We start from the raw sequence: 15,000 nt of genomic DNA on the forward strand, positions 1-15,000 counted from the left end.
ATGGGCCAAAAAAGGCGAGTGAATAAAACGTGTCTTTAGTCTTGTAAACTATACCCCCCCTGCTTTATTACAGTTATTACCGAGCTAACGCTAGCTCGTCATGCTAGTCAGCTGGATAACGAGTAAACAGCAGCACCAGAAGAGCTCCTGGAGGGACGGTACGTTCCTCCCTTCAGACCGGAACAGAAGGAGGATAGTGTAGTGACTTTACCCTGCTGTTGAACTCCCTTCCTCCTCATCAAGGACTCCAACATGTTTACGTTTTAGGTGCTGACTCATCACCGTGGTGCTCCCCTGCCATGCCGTGTCGCTTTTGCTTATCTTGCAATTAACACGTTTTTGATTTATTTAGTGTGAAATGCTCCCACACCTCGGATGACTCGGGTCGTACTGATCTCTCTGCCTCCGCCGAGTGTTTCAGAACAACGTTACGGGTCTCTCCGGTCTCTCTCCGTATTTCCTCTACCCCCCGCTCTGCTCTTTTTTCTTTTCTTTCGCTCCGCTCTGCGCTCAACTCAATTTTTTTTTTTTATCTCGGCGACTAGGTGGCCTAATAGTTGCGCGACACAACGAATCGATTATTAAATTCGTTTGCCAACTTTTTTAGTAATCGAATTTTATCGATTTTATCGATTCGTTTTTGCAGCCCTAAAACGGTTGTCTTTCAAATTCCCTCTGCACCAATAGGATAATGCTACAACCAATCAGAGCAACGCTAGCTGATAGATTAAACTTTAAACTCCGAACACACCTTCCCTTTTTTAAGAATGACTTCAGAGCCGTTCTTTGTTCTTTTCTCAAAGAAAAGCTGAACTCCGAGTCTTCCAGAAGACCTCTGTTCACCAGCAGCAGCAGCAGCCATAAGCCCCGCCCACCGCCTCTATACACGATGTGATTGGCCGGACCAGAGTTTGGTTTTTCCAACTCGCAAGCCAACGGAGAGTTGCTAGACGACCAAATTACATTTGCTGTCGCCAGGGTGCGTATAGATTTCTAGGCTACAGTTCTATAGCATGTAAAGAAACATTGATAATAAAATGTTGAAAAAGTGACACAAAAAAAAACATCAAAAAAGCGCAGAAAACTAGTGACAAGAAACTTCAAAAAAAAAGTGACAAAAGTGTCCAAAAAGCTCAGCTGGGTTTGTTTAGATATCTCCATTTGGGATTATTCTCCAGATGCAGACATGAAAATCACTCACCTTTCGGCGAAATTCACCGTTTTGAAACCAAAGTAGGTGACCTACGTGAATCGTGTAGATTCGATGAGAAAATGTCTAAGGGGGAGGGGAGGGGGGGTGTATGTAGTAAAATAAATAAATAAAAAAATCCACATGGGATTTGTTTTGATGCGTTGGATTTAACCATACTATGTTCTGTCGCCGGCAGGAGAGTCGGGAATCACCCGGAAATGGCGAGCGGAGTGAGGTGACTAGAGTCTCTCAAAATCTGACGAAAATCTTCCTAACTGACCTTTGTTGAGCTGAAATGAAGACAGATTTAGACACTGTATGGCCTATTTCTCGCTTAAAATGTTTCCAGAAACATGTTTCAGTGAACTATTTTAGTACAATATGAGATCGTATACTGAACGGCCGCCATGACAGTCTGGCTTTGAATTACCGGAGAAAACAAACCCATGTGACGCGTTCGTCCAATCAGCTGCCGGTTTTCATTACTTGGGCAACAATACAGAGTAGCGCCGCCTGCTGTTATGTAGACGTATTACGTTTCTCAGCCGCCACATGAAGTAAACAAACACAGCTGCGTTAATTTCGTAAATTTTTTTTAACGAGTTAAATATTTAAAAAATTAACGCAAAAATTAACGCGTTAATTTTGACAGCCCTACTGGTGATTATTTATCTAAAATCTCAGTGTGTAGATATTTTGTGAAAGCACCGATAGTCAACACTAGAATATCGTTGTGGTATCGATATCGAGGTATTTGGTCCAAAATATGGTGATATCTGATTTTCTCCGTATCGCCCAGCCCTATGCGTGTCATACATGCATCACTTCATGACAACAAGTTGTGGGACCGTCTCTCATACAAAGTCTCAGGAAACATCAGAATAACAAAAGATAAGAAGACATTCACTCCCAAATCTATCAGACGAGATCTGCATATAGAGCCAGCAGCGTGTGCTCAGACTATTGAAAGGAGCTCCTTTGTTATACCGAGGTGTGACCTCCGCTGGAGATGGAGCTCCGCCTCTGAAACAAAAGTCAAAATGCTCTGTTTTAACACCTCTCCAGGAGCTGGAGGAGGAGATTTGCATAAGCCTCTTTCTGACCAAGTAGTTCCAGGACCCTAGTTCTAGGACCAGTCCACTTCTAAGCAGTTCTACCAACTACTCCCCAAAAGCAGTTTGATCATTTACATCCCCACTGGCCCAGTGGCCATAGGGCCTGACCTCCTGTTAATATAACACAGCATCTAACCCCCACTATGACCTGAAGTAGGAGCTGAAACACTTACCGGAATGTGTGTCTGTGTCTCTGTGTGTGTGTGTATGTGTCTGTCTGTCTGTCTGTGTATGTGTGTGTGTGTGTGTGTGTGTGTGTGTGTGTGTGTGTGTGTGTGTCTGTCTGTGTGTGTGTGTGTGTGTGTGTGTGTGTGTGTGTGTGTGTCTGTCTGTCTGTCTGTGTATGTGTGTGTGTGTGTCTGTCTGTCTGTGTATGCGTGTGTGTGTGTGTTTGTCTGTGTCTGTGTGTCTGTCTTTCTGTGTGTGTGTCTGTCTGTGTGTGTGTGTGTGTGTGTGTGTGTGTGTGTGTGTGTGTGTGTGTGTGTGTATGTGTGGTGTGTGTGTGTGTGTGTCTGTCTGTCTGTCTGTGTATGCGTGTGTGTGTTTGTCTGTCTTTCTGTGTGTCTGTCTGTCTGTCTGTCTGTCTGTGTGTGTGTGTGTGTGTGTGTGTGTGTGTGTGTGTGTTTGTGTGTGTGTGTGTAGTGGAGTAAAAAGTCCAATATTTCTCTCTGAAATGTAGCGGGGGTAGAAGTAGAAAGTCACATGAAAAGAAAAGACTCAAGTAAAGTACAAGTACCTCAACTTTTGGTACTGAAGGAGGAGTACTGGAGTAGATGTACTTAGTTACATTCCAGTTCGACACAATCGTATCCCAGGTAACATGAATGCATATTACCCAAAACATCGTCAAACACTCCAGCTGCGACAGGACAGGTTTCCACACAGCTTCTACCTTGTGTTTAAAAGGTTGTTTCTTCCTCAAAATAACTTGATTACCAAACTCAACCAGACTCCATGTAAATAATCAGGACTTTTATCATCATAAAACACACTTCATTCAAAGTGGACAGAAACTAAATAAAACTACCAAAGTCCGTCTTGGTTCATCTTTCCACTGTTCCAACAATCACCACTCTGGTTTGGTTGAAATAAACCCTTAATTCACCCATTTACATGTGGAGATATGCTGGCTCTATACACGCTAAAAGTCCTGATTATTTACATGGAGTCTGGTGGAGATATGCTGGCTCTATACACGCTAAAAGTCCTGATTATTTACATGGAGTCTGGTGGAGATATGCTGGCTCTATACACGCTAAAAGTCCTGATTATTTACATGGAGTCTGGTGGAGATATGCTGGCTCTATACACGCTAAAAGTCCTGATTATTTACATGGAGTCTGGTGGAGATAGGCTGGCTATATACACGCTAAAAGTCCTGATTATTTACATGGAGTCTGTAATTTGGTTATGGTGATTTCGGGGCTGTTTCATGTTAAACTAAAAGGATCTTACTCTTTAACTAAAAGGTCTATCTCTGTAGGGATCCATCCCATAATGTTGTCAGACACTTTGAAAGATACTGTGTTCCAAATTATTATGCAAATAATATTTTACACTGATTTTCCTAAATAGTCGATGTAAATGAGATATATATATATATATATATATATATATATATATATATATATATATATATATATATATACATACAGTACAGGCCAAAAGTTTGGACACCTTCTCCGTCAAATGGGTTTCCTTTTTATTTTCATGACTATTTACATTGTAGATTCTCACTGAAGGCATCAAAACTATGAATGAACACATATGGAATTATGTACTTAACTAAAAAGTGTGAAATAACTGAAAACATGTCTTATATTTTAGATTCTTCAAAGTAGTCACCCTTTGCTTTTTTATTAATAAGGGAAATAATTCCACTAATTAACCCTGACAAAGCACACCTGTGAAGGTAAAACCATTTCAGGTGACTACCTCATGAAGCTCATTGAGAGAACACCAAGGGTTTGCAGAGTTATCAAAAAAAGCAAAGGGTGGCTACTTTGAAGAATCTAAAATATAAGACATGTTTTCAGTTATTTCACACTTTTTGTTAAGTACATAATTCCACATGTGTTCATTCATAGTTTTGATGCCTTCAGTGAGAATCTACAATGTAAATAGTCATGAAAATAAAAAGGAAACGCATTGAATGAGAAGGTGTGTCCAAACGTTTGGCCTGCACTGTATATATATATATATATATATATATATATATATATATATATATATATATATATATATATATATATATAATTTTCAAGTCACCAACCGTAGGGTATAAGTCGAATGTCATTGAACAAACCACCCAATGAAAACTGGATTTTTTCAAAAATTCAAAACTCTTAATGCACTCTTCCAAATTATTACGCACAACAGAGTTTCTAATCAGTTTATAGGTTGTAAATAACTGAACATGGTCATTTGCTGAATTTGCAGCGTTAGGAGATCATATTTACTGAAATCAAAAACTATTTTAATCACACCCACCCTAACAGGACCAGTCCCATGTAGAGATGTGTGGCTGATTCCTGCCAGACTAATTCATCAGATTCACAAAGCAGCAAGCTCCTGCCAACCTCAAGGTGTAGGATCCTCTAGACCACATGTGTCAAACTCGAGGCCCGCGGGCCAAATCCGGCCCCTTGCAGATTTAGATCCGGCCCGTGTATGATGTATCAATTTGGGTTCACAACACATTTTGGCCCTCCTAGTTGTGCACCAAACCAAAAACACAGGAAAGTGTTTTTTAAACTGTAATTACCTGACATTCGGAGCAGAATTTGGCAGATTTGCCGACTCTGAGAATCCGAAATTCCCCCAGAAGCAGCAGAGAGAGAGTTTAATATTCAGGCTGAGAAACAGGCTGAGAAACATTTAGAATTATTTTTGCTTGATTTTCTAAATCCTACATTGGTTAAGGAACTCTTTTGATGACTTTTGTAGGACTTCATGTCAACTAAAATGTCAGAAGAAGCAACAAATTTACAAAAAGGTGACAAATGTCTGAGAAAACCACAAAAAAATGAGTTTGACCCCCCCCACCTGGTCCAGAGGCTTGCAGTTGTGCATTAATCTAGTCGGCCCCCCCTAACCAATGCTCACAGGCAGAAACGGTTACAGTGGGCCCAGAAATCCATGAAGACTAATGTTCAGACAGTCGTGGTTACTGATGAGTGCCGTGCGCCCCTTGTAGGCTCAGATGGAGTAGTGGATGGTTGCTGGGTGGTTGCTGGGTGGTTGCTGGGTGGTTGCTGGATGGTTGCTGGGTGGTTGATGGGTGGTTGATGGGTGGTTGCTGGGTGGTTGCTGGATGGTTGCTGGGTGGCCACCATGTCCCAATAAGGCTGCTACATCACCAAGGAAGAGGCGGAGTCATGTTTTGGTCCAGAATCATGAGGAGAGAGCTGTCAGGACAGGGGGCTCAAACTCATTTTCCCAGAGGGCCACACTGGAAATAGAGACTCACACCAAGGGCCAGACATGGAGAGATTATTGCCGTGCTTTTGTTACTGCATGCCACTTTTTTTAAAAAACATTTTGGGAGCTTTTCCCCCTAATTTTTGTTGTTTTCGTTCCAATGTTTTTGTGGCTTTCTCAGACATTTCTCACCTTTTTGTAAATCTGTTGCTTTTTGTCACATTTTTGTTGACATGAAGCCCTACAAAAGTCATCAGAAGAGTTCCTCAGCCATCGTAGAATTTAGCAAATCAAGAAATACTTGCTAAAAATAATATTTTTTTTACAACAATCAGTTTCTCAGCCTGAATATTAAACTCTCTCTGCTTCTTCTTCTGGGGGAATTTCTGAGTCTCAGAGCCGGACATATTCTGCTCTGAATGTCACGTAACTGCAGTTTAAAAAAACACTTTCCTGTGTTTTTGGTTTTGTGCACAACTAGGAGGGCCAAAATTTATTGTGAACCCAAATTATATATCGCGGGCCTAGAGTTTGACACGTGTGGTAGGCCCCTTTAGGGTCCCTGAAGGTGTTAAAATGACCTCAGCAAAGTATGTAGAGCAAGGCTGCCCAATTTGGGGCCTGTGGGCCCGGTTTGGCCCGTGTTCCCTTTATTTTGGCCCCTCATGGCCCTTTGACATGCTCATTATTCTCCTCTTATTTTGAAAGTGCTGTAAAATGCTAACTGTAATGACTACGGAGCAGCTAAAATGTACTTAATCTGAGTTTTACAGCGATGTATAAAGCACAGTGCTGTTAAAACTTCCTTATTAAATCACACACGTAAGTTTTATCTAAGAACAAGTTTGCATCCAAACAGCAGCTCTGGGGGGCTATTCTGACATCCTGCAAAGAAACTCAAGCAGAAACTCTCCATAAACTCACAAGTTCAATGAATGTAAGAAATATGAATGTGATATCAAAGAAGGGTTCCTATGGTAACAAGGAACTGGTCCTGTTAGGGTGGGTGTGATTAGAATAGTTTTTGATTTCAGTAAATATGACATCCTAATGCTGCAAATTCAGCAAATGACCATGTTAAGTTATTAACAACCTATAAGCTGATCTGAAACTGCAGTTTTGAGTTTTTATTTTATTTTTGAAAGCATCCAGTTTTCATCGGGTGGTTTGTTCAATGAGAGTCAACTTATACCCTAACCGTTGGTGACTTGGAAATTATATTATATATAATTTTACATCAACTATTTAGGAAAATCAATTTGTCCTGGAGGGTTACAGGACAGATCAGCTCTCACTGGTCACCACCTTTTAAACAGTTTTCCAAGTGGTGGAAGTTTTTGGCACACCTGCCAGCTGCTACAATATTGATGCTAAACTGAATAAATTAATATGAAATAAAATATGCTGAGAATGTGACATGCAGCACAGCTACGACACCATGACCCCTTAACGGACACACTCACACAACAGGGAAGCTAGAATTAAGTTAAATCTTTATTTTGAAGGTTTATTGGATATTAAGATTAGATGCTGGACTGTTTTCAGACCCTCTATTAATTATAAATCTTTCATATGCTCACCAGATCAGCTGTCTGGAAGGAGACACGAACCATAACCCTCCTAGAAACTACATTTAGCTAGTTTCCCCCAAAATAAAAACCTGCACCCAAGTCTTCCACACCACAGTGGAAACTAAATTAAAATACATTCAGCATGTTTAGTCTATTAGCCTTTCCAACATTTCAGACCAAGTTATCATAGTAATGGTCAGAAAATGGTAAAAAAAAAAATTTTATTCCCTTAATATTTTGGAAGGACCCCCCCCCTTAAAAAAAATATATATAATTGACCCACATCTTTCAGATGTGGTGAATCTCCTAGAAAATACTCACATTAAACAAATTCAGTGTTTGGTTTTTTTATTTCATGAATGAATCAGATTTTAATAGTAATCTAAAGCAGCGCCAGGCTTCACAGGCGCCATTTTGTGTCACGCTGCAGATCAAAGAAAAATTAAAAAAAAAAAAAAAAAAAAAAAAAAAAAACCGAACCAGAACTTTAAATACAAACTATATTTATTTGAACAAAAACATGTGAATGTGCATATAATACAGTGACAGCTTGCCAGAGGGACATCTTACAGGTGTCACTCATCCATCTTTTTCTTCTCAAACATGGTTTTTATCACAAAAAAATAGTGGACTGTTTACATTCTTTTTCTTCTTAAACATATTCGCGCGCTTAGCTGCTTCAACAGAACTTCGGAAACTAAAGGTCAGCAATTAACACGTGGGCATTTTATCTTCTCTTTTTGAGCAGCCATCTTAGAAATCCGGCCAGCCATCCAGGTGATTCTCCTGAATAATTTTTCCATTTTCTTAGAGACAGTTTTACTTAGTTGTAGTCCTGTTGGTCGCGGTAGCCTCCGTACCCGCCTCCACCCTGCCTGGAGCCGCCGCCGCTGCGGTATCCGCCGCCGCCGCCTCCGCTGCTCCTGTCGCTGCGGTCAGAGTAGCCGCCGTCTCCGCCGTAGTATCCTCCACCTTCAAAATAAAAGAGAACGTGATTTAAATTGCTTTCAAAATAAGACAAAAACGGATTTAAAAAAAAAAAAAAAAAAAAGGAAAAAGAAAAAAAGGGAGCATTTGAGGCCCTTTTTCCTTCCATGGGACAAATGGCGAAGGACAATGGGACAAAGAGGGAATGCCACGCAACAAACGGCCACAGGTCGGAGTCGAACCTGCGGCCGCTGCGTCGAGGAGCAAACCGGCCCCCACCCCCCACACATGTGCGCCTGCTCCACCAACACCAACTGAGCTAACCCGACCAGAAATGATTTTTTTAACCGTTAAGGTGATTATATAGCATATTTCAACACTTTTAGACACGTCAGAACATGCAAATTCAACTTGAAAAAAAAAAAAAAAAATCTGCCAAGAAGGGGAAAGTGATTATATGGCCGACATTTTCAATTTAGTCGTATTTATATTACTTTAGCCATTTTACATGTTTGTGAAAAGAGTTAAAAAAAAAAAAAAAAAAAAAAAAATAATTAAAAAAATAAATTTAATGTTAAATTAAATTCTTCCTCACCTCCTCTGCCACGGCCGCCGCCGTATCCGCCTCGGCCTCTCGGTGCCGAGCCGTAGCCTCCTCCTCCACCGCCGGACCGGCCACCTCCGCCGCTCTTTCCCGCCTCGTCCACGCGGATAGCTCGGCCATCCAACGTCTTTCCATTCATGCCCTCCATTGCGTCTTTAGCATCCTCTGAATTCTCATACTTCACGAAGCCGAAGCCGCGAGAGTAGCCGGTGTCTCGGTCCTTGATCACGTCCACTTTTTCGATGGTTCCAAACTTGCCGAAAGCCGCCGCGAGAGACTCTTCCGTCGTGTCGAAGCTCAGTCCTCCGATGAACAGTTTACCTTCGTCCGACATCTTTGTTCAGCCGAGTAACGTTTAGCTAGCTAGCTTCGAAAATGAGAGAGAGAAGAAAAGGCGCAGCGTCTCTTCTGATGCTTCTTTGGCGGAGTGCTCTGCCAGCTGCGATGCGGGGGCTTTTGTATGGTATGGCGAGTACGTTTCATAGGACGGCGACGACATGTCCCGCCCTTTTTTTTACATCTGATTGGCTTAGCCTAACCAATCGTTCTCCTTCATGCCTGAACCTGCTAAATCCAGCCAACGAACGCAGCGAGTAGCAGCCAATCAGAGGCAGAGTAGGGCGGACCTTGCCTTCGCCGTCCTAGGAAACTGCAATTTGATTTGCTGCGTACTGATGCGCTTCATTTCCGCATCGTGGTCCCATTTTTTATGTAATTTTTTTTTTTAGTTTTTTGTATTAAACATTGTAAATAAAGCGAACAGCCCGTGGGACGTTTTAGTTTAATGTATTATTGAACTTTACACAAGTACATCAACAGTATGTACACACACACACATCTGTAACTACTCGGGAAGAGGAACCCACGTGGCCGTCTTTCTGTCTTTGTGTGTGTAAATCCCAGAGTGGTGCTGATGAACTGGGAGGCTGCAGACCATCACATGGTGGGGGGGGCGTCTCTTTCAATCTCAACTTTAGTAAGTGTTGTGTTAGGAACTTTATTTGGAGTTTGGTGCAGGCAGGAAGTGTTTTCACTCCACTCCTACTGGGTAAATATGAGATATGACTTCTCTATGAGAATATGTCTCACACACACAGCAACGTTTAGGCAAACACACTGGATGTTTCCTCTCAGGGTTAGATGTGGGAGTGTTACACCTCTATACAGTCATATATATATATATATATATATATATATATATATATATATATATATGATAGGTTGGATATTTCAGCCCGCATTAGTCTGAACTCATTGTACTCAGCATTTGTTCAGTCTCCATCTCATTTCCAGATATCAATATACATATATATCTTTTAATATCTAATATCAACACGTTATTACATCCATATCTTTTATATCTATCAATCATGTATGAACCCTCAAACCTCTTCATGCTTGAGAAAAAGCTGGATACTGTCACAACAAAGTCACAGTATATTGTGTGTGTGTTTGTGTGTGTGTCTATATGTGCGTGTGTATGTGTGTTTGTGTCTATATGCATGTGTGTGTGTGTGTGTGTATATGTCTATTTGTGTGTGTGTGCATCTGTACGTGTGTGTGCTTGCCTGCATGTGTGTGTGTGTGTTTGTTTGTATGCGTGTGTGCGTGAAAACCCAATTACATCACATTACATTACATTACATTGCAGGGTAAAGCCATAAGCTATGGCCAGTCTGGTGTCATTGGTAGGTAATGTAATGTAATGTGATGTAATTTGATATAATGGAATGTGATGTGATGTGGAGACAGAAGTTCCTAAGAAGCTGTCGGATTCTCTCTGAGAGGGTTTCTACAGGGTCTTAAAAGTCTACATCAGAGGTGCCCAAATTCTAAAACTGTATCTGGATGAAAGGCCACAGGCCAAAAAGTAAATGTTGATTTTATGAGAAAATGAACATTAAAAATGTGAAATAAATGCTCTTCAATCTGCATTTGTCTCCCATATTACAGAAGGTTAACAGATCTGTATCCCCTGCAGTAGTGGGGGACATGAGCCCTGTGCTGGTCTTTCTGAAGTCTCTCGACATCAGGGCTCCAGCTGACTCACTAAATGATCTTCTATCATCGCTGCGTCCTGACTGGCTGACGTCAGCGCGGCTCACAGCACGGAGAGAGAAGAAATACCCTCATTTTTTGTAATTGTTCTTAGATAAAACTTACGTGTGTTATTTAATAAGGAAGTTTTAACAGCAGCACTGTGCTTTATACATCGATGTAAAATATATGATATATAATTTGGGTTCACAATAAATTTTGGCCCTCCTAGTTGTGCACCAAACCAAAAACACAGGAAAGTGTTTTTTAAACTGTAATTACCTGACAATCAGAGCAGAATATGACAGATTTGCTGACTCTGAGACTCAGAAATTCCCCCAGAAGAAGCAGAGAGAGTTTAATATTCAGGCTGAGAAACTGGTTGTTGTTAAAATAGTTAGTTTTGCTTGATTTGTTAAATTCTACGATGGCTGAGGAACTCTTTTGATGACTTTTGTAGGGCTTCATGTCAACAAAAATGTGACAAAAAGCAACAGATTTACAAAAAGGTGAGAAAGCTGAGAAAACCACAAAAAAGAACTAAAATGATGACAAAAGCTCCGAAAATGTTAAAATAAAGTGACATGAAGTAACAAAAGCCTGTCACTAACCTCTCCATGTCTGGCCCTCGGTGTGAGTCTCTATTTCCAGTGTGGCCCTCTGGGAAAATTAGTTTGACCCCCCTGGTCTAGATTATGATTAAACATTAACCCTTCTGTTGTCCAAAGGTCAAATTTGACCAGTTTTTGGAGGTTTTCTTTAACCAAATTGTCCAAATAAACCAACGTGGATGGTTCCCTACAACGCAGTTCCCAATAAAATAAATAATCAGTTCACTACTTTCACTGGATTTGGGTGTTTGACTCAATTTGATAGGATTTAAAAAAAGAACATTGAAATAAAGTGACAAAAATGTCGGAAAAAGGGACACAAACATGGGGAAAAGCAACGACGTGTGTGTGTCACCATGTGTGGGGTTGTGTGTGTGTGTGTGTGTGTGTGTGTGTGTGTGTGTATCTGAGTTTTTGTGTAAACAGTGTCGCTGTAGCCAATCAGATGTATTTCTCCTTTTAATCTGGTTGTATTAATCTGTTTTATTCAGACGCGGAGCTGGCAGCAGATAACTTTACAACATTAGATCATGACTTCATATGACTTTATTCAACATACTATAATATGACTTTATTCAACATACTATAATATGACTTTATTCAACATACTATAATATGACTTTATTCAACATACTATACTATGACTTTATATGACGTTATTCAACATACTATAATATGACTTTATTCAACATACTATACTATGACTTTATATGACTTTATTCAACATACTATAATATAACTTTATTCAACATACTATAATATGACTTTATATGACTTTATTCAACATACTATACTATGACTTTATATGACTTTATTCAACATACTATAATATGAATTTATGACTTTATTTAACATACTATAACATGAATTTATGACTTTATTTAACATACTATAACATGAATTTATATGGCTTTATTCAACATACTATACTATGACTTTATATGGCTTTTTAGTTAGTTTTTGTGTCAGCAGTATCACATCTCTTGCCTCTCTGTCGACCATAAAGTTAGAATTTTAAATTTTGACTCAGATGAACCCGACTTTGCATGTTGGCCGTGAAGACAACAGAAGGTTGAGAAGTCTTAACTTGCTGCAGCTCTTTCAGCGTGTGTGTTCACGGTGACCACACACAAGTCTGACATCTGACTATTTTTATTTATATTTTTTTTTACGTTGTGATTTATAGGATATAGGTCTTAAATTCCACTCATAATGGCCTTTAAAAAAATGTCTTAAAAAGTCTTGAATTTGACTTGGTGAAAGCTGCAGATTCCCTGCAACACAAAGGGGCCGAAAGCATCAGAATAACAAAAGCTGAGAAGTTCTTTCACTCCCAAATGTATCGGAGGAGATGTGCAAAGAGAGCTCAGACTATTGAGAGGAGCTCCTTTGTTATACCGAGGTGTGAAGCTCTGCTGGAGCCGGCTCGGACCCTCCTTTTGTCTGAAAGAAGTGTGAACTCTGCTGGAGCTAATCTGGGCTCTGCCTCACACAGACCACGGTCACAATGCCTTTGTTTTAACACGCAGCTGCAAGACAAAAGGCTGCCAGACCTGATTAATCAGGAGACACTGGAGGTGTGGACACGAGAGCAACTCAATCAGTCAGCAGGAAACACACTGCTGAGGAGTTCAGTTTCTGCTGCAGCTTCTAAAATGTCACCAAATGGTGAAAGATGTGGATCAGGATGATGTCATCAGACATGTTCATGGTCCTGTCCCAGAGGAGAGGAGACACTAGGACTATATTCATATTTAACACGATGACGTCACACACTAGTTTACCTGTTTCATTCATAAAGGACTCAGACTGATTAATGGGTTATTGAAACAGTTGGAGATTAATTTAATAGTTGACGACTAATAGTTTCATCTTTGCAGCTCTCCTGAAAACGACGGATAAGAAGTGTGTGTATAGGTGTGTGTGTGTCCCTATGTGTCTGTGTGTGTTTGTGTCTGTGTGTGTGTGTGTGTGTGTGTAGGTGTGTGTGTCTGTGTATCTGTGTGTGTCTCTGTGTGTTGTGTCTGTGTGTGTGTGTGTGTGTGTGTGTGTGTGTGTGTGTGTGTGTGTGTGTGTGTGTGTGTGTGTGTGTGTGTGTGTGCAACCGTGTGTGGGGGGGTAGTGTGTGTGTGTGTGTGTGTGTGTGTGTGTGCGTATCTGAGTTTTTGTGTAAACAGTGTCGCTGTAGCCAATCAGATGTATTTCTCCTTTTAATCTGGTTGTATTAATCTGTTTTATTCAGGCGCAGGGCTGACAGCAGATAACTTTACAACATTAGATCATGACTTCATATGACTTTATTCAACATACTATAATATGACTTTATTCAACATACTATACTATGACTTTATTCAACATACTATACTATGACTTTATTCAACATACTATACTATGACTTTATTCAACATACTATAATATAACTTTATATGACTTTATTCAACATACTATACTATGACTTTATTCAACATACTATAATATAACTTTATATGACTTTATTCAACATACTATAAAATGACTTTATATGACTTTTTAGATAGTTTTTCTGTCAGCAGTATCAGAGCTTTTGCCTCTCTGATTGGTCTGTCCCTTGTGACCGGGCTGTTCTGATTGGTCTGTCCCTTGTGACCGGGCTGTTCTGATTGGTCCTGCAGGCGCGGAGCAGGAGCGTGATTGGGCGGCGGTGGCGGCGGTCCAGTGCCGTCTGGACCGGGAGGGAGGAACCAAACTGTTCACCGACCTGGTGATGAGCAGCAAGAACGACAAGATCTTCCAGGAGAGCATCCAGCTGGCCATCTGCCTGCTGGAGGGGGGCAACACCGAGATACAGGTGGGGGGGAGGCATCTGCCTGCTGGAGGGGGGCAACACCGAGATACAGGTGGGGGGGCATCTGCCTGCTGGAGGGGGGCAACACCGAGATACAGGTGGGGGGGGGCATCTGCTTGCTGGAGGGGGGCAACACCGAGATACAGGGGGGGGGGCAACTAGTGCCATAGAGTTTGGCAAACTCAAATCATGAGCGCCATATTGGATACCATCATTAGATGAGTCTACAGTGTAATCCTATAAATCTCTTATTTTCACCATAAACAGGCAAATATACGTTATTATCAACGTTAGTTAATATGTAAAAAGCCCTCACGGTGGGCCTCTAAAAAATGCCCATGTAGTGAGTGACCGGTCGCCTAATGAGTCTCTGAGCATACAGGCTAACTATAGCTAGTTAGCATACAGTACAGGCCAAAAGTTTGGACACACCTTCTCATTCAATGCGTTTCCTTTTTATTTTCATGACTATTTACATTGTAGATTCTCACTGAAGGCATCAAAACTATGAATGAACACATATGGAATTATGTACTTAACAAAAAGTGTGAAATAACTGAAAACATGTCTTATATTTTAGATTCCTCAAAGTAGCCACCTTTTTTTTTTTTTGATAACTCTGCAAACCCTTGGTGTTCTCTCAATGAGCTTCATGAGGTAGTCACCTGAAATGGTTTTACCTTCACAGGTGTGCTTTGT

At 40.7% G+C, this 15,000-nt stretch overlaps 2 protein-coding genes across 2 annotated transcripts in view; one reads left to right on the forward strand and one right to left on the reverse strand.

Annotated features, from left to right (window-relative positions):
* The window catches only part of itpr3 (inositol 1,4,5-trisphosphate receptor, type 3), a 167,048-nt gene that overhangs the window by 116,824 nt on the left and 35,224 nt on the right, over positions 1-15,000 (forward strand). Inside the window, 3 exon segments of the mRNA XM_028582667.1 lie at positions 8,150-8,289; positions 9,610-9,805; positions 14,129-14,304. Coding sequence (XP_028438468.1) covers positions 8,150-8,289; positions 9,610-9,805; positions 14,129-14,304 — 512 coding nt within the window.
* Positions 7,785-9,270, reverse strand: LOC114558465 (cold-inducible RNA-binding protein). Its single transcript, XM_028582493.1, has 2 exons — positions 8,821-9,270; positions 7,785-8,270 (listed from the first exon to the last, which is right to left on the reverse strand). The coding sequence occupies exons 1-2, from the start codon at positions 9,161-9,163 to the stop codon at positions 8,122-8,124; spliced, it is 492 nt and encodes a 163-aa protein (XP_028438294.1). The 5' UTR covers positions 9,164-9,270; the 3' UTR covers positions 7,785-8,121.

Source organism: Perca flavescens, chromosome 7, assembly GCF_004354835.1.
Source record: "Perca flavescens isolate YP-PL-M2 chromosome 7, PFLA_1.0, whole genome shotgun sequence".
Lineage (NCBI taxonomy): Eukaryota > Metazoa > Chordata > Actinopteri > Perciformes > Percidae > Perca > Perca flavescens.